The following is a 12,119-nucleotide window of genomic DNA, read 5'->3' on the forward strand; positions in this document are numbered from 1 at the left end:
GAGTTTCAAAGCTGTGGTAAGAAATCAAGTTCACAAAATCCAGAGCAGCCACAACCAGTTAATAATTATTATAATGAAGTCAAACGTTTCTTTCTCGTCACACATTAAAATTTAAAAGATTGAACATTACGTAATAATCAAAACATGTTTTATCGGTTTAACAACACTTAAGTTGTTTCACGTTTGCTTCATGACGATCACATTCAGGAAATTTGGATATTAATTTGCGATGCAATATTTTAAATTAGCATTATATTTAAGAGGTATAGGCTAAAGATTGAACTCAAAGTTGAATTGAAACATCTCAATTTTTTGTATTAATTTATTATTAAAATATTATGCATGTTTATAACCAGCATTGATCCTATAGCCTTCACATTTACATTTATTATTTTTGTGTGTGTGTGTGACAATATTAGTTTCACAATTCTAAATATAAATTATTAATGCCAATGTATGTGTAAAACCATAATTTTTAATACTTTAACAATAATTTGAAGAAATAATCGATGTAGCGGCGCAGACAATTGTCCAGACAATTAGTTTCATAATTATTTACATGCTTGCTTATAAAACATACAATTTGAAAACTCTACAATTCTGAGATATCCTACTCGGAATCGCGGAGTTTTCAAATTGTACGCTTTACAAGTTGATCTATGGAGATCTCAGGAAGACCGGTAAAATGAGTAAAACGATTCGTTCGCAAAATGTGTAAGACGTTTCGTTAGGTATGTAACCCGATGCCATGAACGCGTGATGGGGCCACGTGCAGGCCAACCACTTATTTTATCGCTGACATTTCGATTTTTCTCCGATCGTAACTATCGGTCGTTCTTTCCTTTTTTTCTTTACATATTCAGCAAGACACCGATGCAAAATTACGTTTCCTACAACCATATGCGAATTGATGGTCTCTTAAAATAACTATTTAAAATTTAAATGATTATTCCAACAAGATTTTCGTGATTGAATCGATGATGCGCGAATTAATTGCTAAAATACCATGAATAATGTTGCAGGAGCATGATCTGGAGCAGAAAATCGAAGTGGAAATCAAGATGAGAGAAGGCTCAGCGAGACTTTTGGCGGCTGCGAAGCATCGCGCCCAGAGCTTAGAGGCCGCTAAAGCGTTGCTTACGTCCAACGAGAGGATGTCAGTTTACATGGCGGAATTGCAAAGCCGCCGCCGCGAATCTTCTAAACAATCCTGGTTTGTTCATATCGCTTGTTTTATCATATATCAGAAATAATAAGAAGAGACATTCAATATATCTCCTGATATATTGATGAACATAACAATTTAGTAATATAAGTAATATAAGTAAAAGTAGGAGCTATCAATGCTAGTTTTTATTGCTAATATTTCTTTCAAATTTTTTAAATAACAAACATTTCCTTACTAGGACCTTTTCAATATTGATTGCATAACTAAATGCAAATTCTAATTTACATCATACAAGTCCAAACATTAAAACAGAATAAAAATTACAAGTTTAGTAAATTTAATTTTTTGGTAAATACAATTTAAATTATTTTGATTAGCTGTCATTTCTTCATAGTTTATCTTATACGAATGAATATCAAATTAAAAAAGAGTTTATAATTTAGTAATAATTACGTATAATGTGTGTTTCCAGTATTTCTAGAAGTATGGGAAAGTTGTCAATCTCGGATCTTAGGATACCGTTAATGTGGAGAGACTCTGATCACTTCAAGAATCGTGGTGATCATCGTCGATTCGCCGTATTTTGCTTAGCACGATTGGGCACAGAAATCCATGACACTTCCTTATTATGCCCCATTGATAGAGCTCATACGGATCTCAGCTTTCCCGATGTCTTATTGTTGTAAGTTTCGATGATTAACACATTCTTTGAGACACAAGAACAAGTTAAAGTTATTTGTAATTATGCTACTCAAAGAACATGCATAACAATGTTATAATTGTCAATTTTTGCATCTATTTTCAGTAATAATGTGCCAGCCGAATTTGAGTTAATTTTAGAAGTCTATAGTCATGTTTTGCAAGAGGATTTAAGTATCGCCAGCACGCCGAGAAGAATTAAAAAGACTATTCACTCGTCGATTTCGAAAACTGTCGGCAAGAAGCTCGCTGCTTCGCTTCGTGACGAATTCGGTTCCGCTAAATCGTGAGTTTCTGCTTTCATAAATATATAAATTAATTGAGCTTCATTCATAAATTTTGACTTTTATGTACTTTCTTTTCAGTGGACCATACTTTGATTTAGTAGCTCGTGCTAAACTGACCTTAGACGACACGGATGATAATACTCACACGCACGACCTTGTTATTAATAGCATCGGTAAGTTGTGCGAGAGTTCGCCGAATTTCTCAAAATATTTATATCATAATTCTTTCTTTAGAGAACAAGTATCACTCCCTGCCGCTTTTCGGTCACTTTTGCTGTCGATTGGCGGTACAGCCAGAATCTATTAATAAGGAAATGTGCATTGGCAATGTGAAAATCGATGGTCAAGATTATTGGGCACGTCTGCAAGGATTTTATATAAAAATATGGGAATCAAAAAAGCATGCGGAAGAAGGTCAAAATCCGGAACACATAATATCTATTAATAAAGTTAGTTGAGATTTTTTTATAGATCTCTTACATAATTGCATTGCGTTATTTCATTTAAATAATTTTTTCTATTGTTTGTATAGAGAACAATTATTCAACCGTCCAAAACTTCCGGCAAAGAAATTCTGATAAATAACTCTGGCAACAGTATGGAAAAGCTGTTGTCAATTAAATTCGAATCAAAGGAGGAAGCTCAAAAATGGTCAAAGCTCTTATTGGTACACATCAACGATCATTCGAGGTGGAAACATGCCGCGGAAGTTATTCAAAGGGTGTCTAGCATTGAAAGCACGAGAAATTCCTTTATCAGTAATAAAAGACAGGGTTCCTTATACGACGAAACACCTTTAATAGGTAAAAATGCACAAGTTATTATATAATTCTAAATCTATAAAAGCGCTTTGGAATCTATCAAAATAATTTATTAATTATTATCTCTTTATTGTAGAATCGATCCCGGATTATTCATCCACAAGATGTCCACCTACTGTACAAACGATCTTTGATCTCACACCTAGTACTAGTCTAAGCAGTTGTAGTTCCACAAATAGCCTAACAAGTCTACGTTCACGTTCACTGAGTATCAGCGGCGTATTTAAACAAGGTGCCATTTCTTTAAAGCCACACTTAGTTAATAAAAAAACGTAACGATTTTATAATTCTTTTTAAGAAGAATCATAAAGCCGAGTAATTATTACGCGAGAATAAGTTAGAACTTTTCAACTTTTACCCGAGATGTATAAATATAGAACTAAAATACTTTAATTGATAACTGAGGTGGAGGAAAGTTCAATTAAATATAATTTCTTGATTTAAGAATACATTGTCAGTACTGAAAATCATGTTACGTATAATAAATTGTACGTACAACAATAAACCCAACAAGTAGCGTAATATAAAGGGTACAATAAATCTAACAAGCAGGGTAAAATAATAGTCCGGAGGAACAGCTTAGTATCAGGTTGCTCCTCGCCCTGATAAAGTGGACTGCAAGGTTCACGAAACGTTAGCATTTTAGCATTAGCATAATATGTTTTTTTCATTGGCAGAACTAGTGATATTATACTCAGTGCATATTAAAGCTGTTGTATACTATTCTAATCTAAATGTAAAAGTAAGATCTCAATTGATAAAATGCCCACTGTGTATTTTATCAAATAGCACAATAAAATGTATCAAATATTTCGCAGTTTAATTCGTTTCTATATTTTTATTAAACGTGCGTTTTTACGTCGATTATGTACAACGGTTTTAAACTGCACTGAGCGTGCACTAGTTCTACCAATAAAAAATATATATAATATATTATAAAATATATATAATATATTTTTTATAAAAATGGATCTGGATAAAGAAAACCTGTAAAACGTATCTTTATATAGAAAGCACCCGTGGAAGCCTCAAGAATATTAATAAATTTTCAGTACTAACAGTGTATATCCAAAAATGGCCTTAATACACTCTGTATTAACCGAAGAAACTTTTATTGCAGGGAAAATTTTAATTCAGCTGAAAATGTAATATGTATCGATTGATATATAAATTCAATATGTATGCAAAATTTGATATTAGATATAGTTATACAGTACAAATGATATTGATTAAACTATTTCTTATTTTTCTCTTTTCTACTTTTATAATGCGAAATCTTATATATCGCTAAAAGTACAAGGATAGTACTATAGTACCCTATAGTCTTATTATATAATAATCTTATTATATAATAATGCATTTAAGAATTTAGAAAATATATGAGCATTGCAATATTTAGTATGGCTGTAAGAAGATATGCATATATATTTATATATATATATAATGTAATAATAATAATAATATATAACTATATATAGTTACCCAAGTACAATTTACTTTTCCAAAAACCTTGCAATTTTTCTATATAGTTGGAAAGATTTCAATGCAGTTCATTTATTATTTTTTTGTGTATACGATAAAAAGGATATTTTTAATGAAAATATCTGTTTGCGACTTTCATCAAAAATTATAATTAGTTACATTTTTGTAAATATTTTTATTTCAAAATATTTTTACGACATCAACATAACAGAGATTATCCTAAATTATATAAGGGATGTTCATATTAAGTATATCATACCCAATATGACCAGAACAAGCCTAATACTACAATAGAAACTTGATGTTGATTCATAAATCAACATATCAATTTCACTTTGACTTGGGTATCATTATAAATCCTACGACCATGCAAACGATAGTAAATGCTTGAGCACCAACACGAGCACGCATCATGTATTGTTGCATTTCTCTCTTTCCTTTATAAAAGCTGATGAGTCCAATACTTAGAGCTGTAATAGTCGCGAGGGTTCCTAGAAATACAAATGCAGAAAATAGCCTTGCTATTAAAGATGACTAATCAAGCTCGATAAAACGCGGTTCTTTGCACAGATGTACAAGTCTCTTTATTATTTTTATCCTGTTTTCTTAGCTACATCTCCGCAGACTTCTTATTACACAGATTATTACACAGAAGGATTTGATTCGATAAATTCTATCTCGTCTTACGAAATATAGGTTAGTTTACCTATCGGTACTAGTGGATTCTCTCGCGTTTTACGTATCGCCTTCTGAAAAAACGTCTCGGTAATATAAGTGTTATTCAGATCTTCATGTATTTTCACCCAGTCCAATTCGTCATTCGGTTTTAAGTCTGCCATATCCGTCAGTCCGCGAAGAAAATACAAAGTCTCACAACAAAATTTGCGGCACCCGCGGCACTGAGTTCATGTTAATGACCACGTGCAAAAGAGATTAACGATTGATAATGATTACGTTAAATCGATAACGTATCGGACAATGTTTTCAGTTAGACTTCGATGACACGATGAGAAAACTGTATAATCTCTCCCTCCTCGCTAATCTCTTCCTCCGAGGTTGTCCGAGATCAGTAGCGTCATTTGTCCGTGATGGAACACGTCAGATGGTTTCAAGAAAAGTGAGAGAGAGAGTGACGTTCCGAATTGATGTTGCGAGTGTTACAACTATTGCAAGTAACACAAGTGCGTATGTAACAAACGCTCTCGATCGCTCGAGGAATTTTGTATCTATTTTAGATCGTTCGATGTGCGGACTAGTAAATAAAAAAATGAATACGCAAGAAGTAGTGGAGGAGCTGACGCAGGTCTGCATTCAGATGCGCTTCCACCTGGATGATTTGCAACAGAGGGAAAAAGAAATATTAATCCTAAAACACATCAGGCGCTTTGAAAACAGCGGAGCAGCTCATGATTTCCCAAAAGGTACTGGTTTTCATGAAAAAAAAGTTCCCTGCATTCTTCCTAACACCACTTCGCGAATATAGCTAGTTAGAAATAAATGACAGTTATCTGTTGCAGAAAAAATGGCTAAATCGTTATAGTTATTGTAAATTAATTTTCAGTATTTACCTATAAGCAGAACAAATAAGTTATCATGACGTCAAAATGATTCCAAAATTATTGTATATTGAAAGTCACTTTTTAATTAGTAACAATTCATTATCGTGACTTACAGTTCTACTTGGGTACTTTGTAATATGTTAATTAAAACTGGATTATTATCTGCAGGAAATGATCAATAATTATTATCGTTACAATTTTTAATGATATATATTATACAGGCTTGGAATGGTTTAACGTGTCCGAAGGATTGTCGCTAGGACAGCATCTAAAAGGAAAAATTGTGCTTTTGGACTTTTTTACATATTGCTGCATCAATTGCATGCATGTTTTGGCCGAGCTGGAAGAAGTCGAGAAGAAAATCTCTGTAGAGGATGGTCTCGTAGTAGTAAGTATAATATATTTTATTATACAGGAAAGAATTTCTAGAAATTAAAGATATATATTAGATAAGATATATTAGATAAGATGTCCGAGACTAATAATTCTTCTATTTAGATCGGAGTGCATAGCGCAAAATTTACAAACGAGCGCAGTTCGAAGAATGTCTTATCTGCTGTACAGAGATATAATATCACACATCCTGTGGTAAATGATGTAACGTTAAGAATGTGGCATGATATGGGAATAACATGTTGGCCTAGCCTGATTATGTTAGGTATAATAATATAGAAAATAATATATGATTCCTTTACTTTTTTTCCTAACAGCTACATAATTTATACTATTTGAAAACTTCCTATTGTCACAGCTGTGTTTAAATTCATTTCAGGACCTAATGGTCAACCACTGGCTGTTTTTGTGGGTGAAAATCACAAAGATGAAATACTATTATACACAAAAATAGCAATAGCTTATTTTAAATCCTTAAAACAAATGTCAAATCATGGTCTTCCACTAAAGCCAGCGCATCATCTTTTACCATCTTCTAAAGATGGTCTGCTATTTCCTGGCAAACTAACGGTTCTTCAGTTAGAACAAGAAACAAAGCTAGTCATATCTGATAGTGGTAACAATAGGATTGTAATTACAAATGAGCACGGAAGAGTGGAACACATTATAGGAGGATGTAATCAGGGTTTTAAAGATGGCAATTTCAAAAACGCTAGATTCAATTCACCTCAAGGGATCTGTGTGCTAAATAATATAATCTATGTTGCGGACAATAATAACCATGCTATTAGAAAAGTAAGTAAAAGCATCATTTTTTCTTATTGTAGCACAACGTTTGCTATATTTAATCTCAATGTTAATCACGTTTTAGATAGACCTGGCAAAAAGAATCATATCCACCGTAGCTGGTACTGGTTCACAAGGTTGCGATCGAAAGGGTGGAAAACATGGCACTGATCAAGCTTTATCGTCCCCTTGGGATGTGGCAATTTATCATCACGAGTATAAAGACACCACGGTGCCAGTATTGTTAATCGCTATAGCGGGTACCCATCAGATCTGGGCGCTGTTTTTGGAAGATACCATTTGGTGGAAGGAAAAGTGAGATATTATTTACATAATTAATGATATCTTCACGTTATGCATTTTTAAATGTGATCTTTGAACATTTAATTTAATAATGAATTTCAATTTTTTATAATTCACGCAGATAACGAAAATATACGTGAATGTCCGTATTTTAGAAAATACACGGCGGGCACTTGCGCTGCTATCGTTGGAAGTGGACGAGAGGAAAATCGCAATAACAGTTATCCTCATACCGCGGGACTAGCACAACCCTCTGGCATTGCGATCGTTCAGGAATGTAAAGTTGCGTTTTTGGCGGACAGCGAAAGCAGTGCTATCAGACGGCTGCATTTAGATAGCGGACAAGTATCCGCTGTTTGTGGAGGAGATAAAAATCCAGCGGTTCGTTCAATAACAAATAGGTTTCATTTATTTTCTCACTTTGCATTTGTATATATGAATGAGATAGCTTTAATCAATTTGTTCGAATATCTAAACAAGTGTCAGTTTTCGTTCGAATAACAGCAGTAAATCAATGATGTTTATTTTATCAGAATTTTTAGAATCACTTTGCATTGTAGAACTTACATGCGTTTGGAGATGCAGACGGAAAAGGACATTTGGCTAAACTTCAACATCCATTAGGCGTAACGTGGAATCATTTGGATAAACGAATTTATGTGGCCGATACTTACAATCATAAAATTAAAAGCGTAGATCCTACGACGGAATATTGCAAAACATTATTTGACGACAAAAAATTCGATCATACATTTACCGTAAGTATATTTTTTTGAAGAAACAACAATTTATAAAAAATGTTTGCAAAAATTAAATAATTAAATAATTAAAATCTTTTAGTTCAATGAACCGAGTGGCCTTGTTGCTAGTCCAGACGGTAACATTCTTTATGTAGCAGATACCAACAATCACGCTCTTAAAATTATTGATCTAAAAAATGAGAAGATTTCAACTGTAAGTATTTCTAGAAGTCTAACAGAATCACTTTAAAAATATAACTTTGTTTTATGAATCATGAAAGATTAACATAAACTTCCTTAATTTTATTTTTCAGATGGCTATCGTATTCAGACGTGATTCGAATAGAAATACTGACAATGTATTCACTTTTGATACGACAATAAATGCACGCGGTGGAGAACTAAATATTTCATTTAATATCGTATTTACGAACGATTTGAAATTAAATGCAGACGCACCGCAAGAATGGCAGGTATCTTTACCTGCAAATACGTGGACGGCGAAATCATTGATGGGTAGACTTTCAACTCCTATATCGGTGAAACTTCCTGAAGAAGAAATACGCAATCAATTACCCGTCACATTAAACATAATGGCTTGCACAGTGGACACGTGTGTACCACTAAAGTTGTCGGTATTGTTCAACATACAACGTAAAACAGATGCGCCAACAGTTGTGACTGAAGAGAAAGAACTCGTTATCGGTTAGGAAAGGCTTTTATGCTTTCATATATCGAAAAGTGTAAACACATACGTTGTGTAATGAATATTTTTAAGATATTACATTTTGGAAATATGTATTTAAAATAAGTATGTTTGCGGCGGGTTAATTTTAATAATAGTTATACTGTTATATATAAATATATATATATATATGTATATATATATATATTCTATATAATTGTACACGTTACTTATTGTATTAATTTTTAATTGCTTCAATCTATATTTTTTTTTATAACTTTTTGATCATTGCATTAAGCACAATTGTGTTAATTTTTATTCATCACGTCAGTGGACGAGTATCTGGCAAATTCTGTCAACCTTAAATAGTGTAATTAAAACAAGAATTAATTATGATATTTCATTATAATATTTTATAATATATAATTATATTATTTTATTAGAATATTTTATATTATATAACTTTATTATTCTTAATTGTTTAAAATATTTGTATTTATACCTTTGCCACCAAATTCCCGCATCGTTATCTTGCGAGACACGTGATAACGTTGCAAAATCTGCCGATTGCCAATATTCATGTAACCATTCTCGATGACCAGTTGGCTCTGACCAGCCTTTTCGGCAATTGTTTTTTATCCATGCACTTTCTATCGCCGTTGGAATCTTGAGCACCTTTGTAATTTATTAAATTGAAACCTACATTAGTCCTTCACGAGAATAAATAGATATGTATTTGTTGTTTACATCTTTATCACTGCCAAGAGATATCTTTACTTTTTTGCAATTGTGATACGACGTTACGCAATTACTATTTAGATCGAATATTCCAGTACCGCTGTCGTAGCAGAACGGAGGAATAATTTTAGTGGGTTGGTCATTGGTTTTCAGTACTTCTCCGGCTGGTTTCAGTCCATTCACCACGCATTTATAAAATCTGAAATAATTTTACTATCCATGAATACGTGGGATGAATTCTCGTTTAGCTGCTATGTTAAGAATTTGCTAGCTAATGCTAACCGCCTATCGGGATATGTGCAATAATCCCAATCGTTTTCTCGATACGATAAACCGTCTGCGAACGTATAGCGCCTTTGCTCCATTTTTCCGCGATTCCAAACAGCATCCATTCTTTGCCCACGTGGCCAATACATACTTCCATGACCATGAAGCATGCCGTCCCGGAATTCTCCCTCTATCACGACTTCTGATAAATAAGAATAGAATTAAGCGCTAATTAGTCGGTGCGATATTATGATTCTACACGGAAAGAACAGTTTCCGAATTTATATTATTTTTTGATCATGATAAGAGTCTCGATCTCAGATAATCTAAGAATGACTTATATATAAAGTCATTCTTAGATCATTTGAGATTTTTATCATGATAAAAAAATAACGTAAATTCGTCAGTATAACATCAAATTGACATTATTTCGGTTTTCTTGTTCTTTTTGGGTAGATATAGATCTGAAAATAAATTCTGTTGGACTATCAAAATAATTACATGTAGGACGCTCAAACCGATTACTAGAATATCAAAACTTTTTGTAATATTCCTGGTGAAAATTTTTCTCAGAATATGTAATTTTTCAGAATTTCTCTATAATTTTATAATTTTCTCACATTTTTCATACAAATTGAAATATTTCTCAAAAAATCTACATCTTTTCTCAGAATTTTTCATATATGTTAATTATGAAATATCGTAAGATTTTTAAGATTTTTTTGTAAATATAATTTCTGATGAAATGTTATAAAATCTAAAAATTAAAAAATACTTTTTAAAAATTATGGGATGAGAAATTTCAGAATTCATTTGTATAAAAAAATTCTGAGAGAAGATGTAAACTTTCCGAATATTTCTGAGTATTTCTGTTCCAATTTGTATAAAAATTATGAGAAAAATCTTCACCAAGGATTATATTTGAGTCTCCTAATTATTTTGGTGTCCAAGAAAATTATTTTCAGATTGTTATCTGTTTAAATTTTTTATAGATACTTTAGTAAAATCATTCTTTCCGTGCAAAGATCCTAACTCCGTATTTGAGGAACGTTAGAAAAACGTTTTGAAAAAAGCCTAAATTAATTAACTGTAAGGCGTGACATATCTGCCGATGCCTGTCTTATTGATCGCATTCCACATTCCTTTATATCTGCTTCCGGTGACAAATTGAATTTCTCGGAACATTTCTATTTCGTCTGGCTTTTCATCGTTTTCCATTGTCATGCTTGACGTGATGCGTCACGCTTCTATAGCTGTTAAGATTGACTCCAATTTCGTTTAATCGTCGATCTAGTTAATCAAAGTTTAGTTGGAGTAGCTCTTAGGGTAATTACGATCAAATTCTGATTAATTTAATCGACGATCAACTTATCACGTAATACTTGTCATTCTGTTAAGTAGGACAAGTGGATAGAACATTATTAATTTTTTATTACTTGACGTACATATATGGAAAAAAGGATTAAATTAGGGACAAGCAATTACATAGTTGAAAATTTTCTTTGAAGCGTTCCGTGTTAATTCCATCGGTTGGATTAATCGCCGATTAAGTTAATTGGAGTTCGCGCCCTAAGTGCTGCGAGGAACTCGATTTCCTCTTTTTATTGCTTATCGCGCCACTTTATTATCATTGGCTACGAGGATTCGCACGGCCGAGATGAATGAGAAACGATCAAGATCGAGCGGCGAGCGCGCCCGAATGTCTCGAATCGGCTTTTCCTCCCCAAGCAACCGAACTGGGACTCGGTTTATCCTTATAGGATGACCTCGTTGCCTGGTATTCCGGATGATCTCGGTCGACTCGTAGTTGCCGGGGACATGCATGCGAGCGGTGTGCAAACTGCGTGCAAACGACAGGACGGCATGCGGGGACACGCGTGTGTCGAATTTACGAATGGCGAGAGACCCGACACTTCGTCGCGCGTTCTTTTTTTTTCCCTCGTCTTTATCCTCTCTTTATATCCTGCGCGCGTAACTAAATCAGATTTCGGAGGCGATGTGCGAACGGCGGGCGCCGGTCGTGTACGTAGTATTCGTAACACGATCGGACACAAAGGTGATGAGGAGACACGAGGAGAGGACCGTTATGTCTCTCGCCGTATATTTCTACGAGAAAGAGAGAGAAAGGGACGAGAGAGAGAGAGAGAGAGAGAGAGAGAGAGAGAGAGAGAGAGAGAGAGAGAGAGAGAGA

At 33.6% G+C, this 12,119-nt stretch overlaps 4 protein-coding genes across 4 annotated transcripts in view; 2 read left to right on the top strand and 2 right to left on the bottom strand.

Annotated features, from left to right (window-relative positions):
* LOC105620532 (rhotekin-like) overlaps positions 1–3,251 on the top strand; it is a 7,338-nt gene extending 4,087 nt beyond the window's left edge. Inside the window, exons 2-8 of the mRNA XM_012202023.1 lie at positions 1,023–1,213; positions 1,641–1,850; positions 1,974–2,153; positions 2,233–2,327; positions 2,389–2,603; positions 2,687–2,957; positions 3,052–3,251. Coding sequence (XP_012057413.1) covers positions 1,023–1,213; positions 1,641–1,850; positions 1,974–2,153; positions 2,233–2,327; positions 2,389–2,603; positions 2,687–2,957; positions 3,052–3,251 — 1,362 coding nt within the window. The remainder of the gene's footprint in view (positions 1–1,022; positions 1,214–1,640; positions 1,851–1,973; positions 2,154–2,232; positions 2,328–2,388; positions 2,604–2,686; positions 2,958–3,051) is intronic.
* Positions 3,252–4,787: 1,536 nt separating this feature from the next.
* On the bottom strand, positions 4,788–5,296 carry LOC105620600 (HIG1 domain family member 2A, mitochondrial). Its single transcript, XM_012202091.1, has 2 exons — positions 5,164–5,296; positions 4,788–4,948 (listed from the first exon to the last, which is right to left on the bottom strand). Exons 1-2 carry the CDS (start codon positions 5,294–5,296, stop codon positions 4,788–4,790), a joined length of 294 nt encoding a protein of 97 aa, XP_012057481.1.
* A 404-nt stretch (positions 5,297–5,700) lies between these two features.
* On the top strand, positions 5,701–8,948 carry LOC105620533 (NHL repeat-containing protein 2). The gene is made up of 9 exons (XM_012202024.1): positions 5,701–5,878; positions 6,238–6,404; positions 6,515–6,674; positions 6,789–7,204; positions 7,281–7,510; positions 7,654–7,879; positions 8,059–8,256; positions 8,339–8,452; positions 8,553–8,948. Exons 1-9 carry the CDS (start codon positions 5,701–5,703, stop codon positions 8,946–8,948), a joined length of 2,085 nt encoding a protein of 694 aa, XP_012057414.1.
* Positions 8,949–9,231: 283 nt separating this feature from the next.
* On the bottom strand, positions 9,232–11,152 carry LOC105620534 (MORN repeat-containing protein 5-like). The gene is made up of 5 exons (XM_012202025.1): positions 11,017–11,152; positions 9,944–10,130; positions 9,701–9,860; positions 9,426–9,598; positions 9,232–9,283 (listed from the first exon to the last, which is right to left on the bottom strand). Exons 1-5 carry the CDS (start codon positions 11,150–11,152, stop codon positions 9,232–9,234), a joined length of 708 nt encoding a protein of 235 aa, XP_012057415.1.
* Positions 11,153–12,119: the final 967 nt, after the last annotated feature.

This window comes from Atta cephalotes, assembly GCF_000143395.1.
Source record: "Atta cephalotes unplaced genomic scaffold scaffold00027, whole genome shotgun sequence".
In the NCBI taxonomy this organism is placed as follows: Eukaryota; Metazoa; Arthropoda; class Insecta; order Hymenoptera; family Formicidae; genus Atta; species Atta cephalotes.

Bases quoted from the DNA above. Each gene is read 5' to 3' on its own strand.
- LOC105620600 (XM_012202091.1), bottom strand. From the start codon at position 5,296: ATGGCAGACTTAAAACCGAATGACGAATTGGACTGGGTGAAAATACAT. The intron at 4,949-5,163 runs GTAAACTAACCT...TTGTATTTCTAG, and splicing joins GAATCCACTAGTACCGATAG to GAACCCTCGCGACTATTACA.
- LOC105620533 (XM_012202024.1), top strand. From the start codon at position 5,701: ATGTGCGGACTAGTAAATAAAAAAATGAATACGCAAGAAGTAGTGGAG. The intron at 7,880-8,058 runs GTTCGTTCAATA...TTTGCATTGTAG, and splicing joins GAGGAGATAAAAATCCAGCG to AACTTACATGCGTTTGGAGA. The intron at 8,453-8,552 runs GTAAGTATTTCT...TTTATTTTTCAG, and splicing joins AAAATGAGAAGATTTCAACT to ATGGCTATCGTATTCAGACG.
- LOC105620534 (XM_012202025.1), bottom strand. From the start codon at position 11,152: ATGACAATGGAAAACGATGAAAAGCCAGACGAAATAGAAATGTTCCGA. The intron at 9,861-9,943 runs GTTAGCATTAGC...AAATTATTTCAG, and splicing joins TGCACATATCCCGATAGGCG to ATTTTATAAATGCGTGGTGA. The intron at 9,284-9,425 runs GTATAAATACAA...ACACTATTTAAG, and splicing joins GCGGGAATTTGGTGGCAAAG to GTTGACAGAATTTGCCAGAT.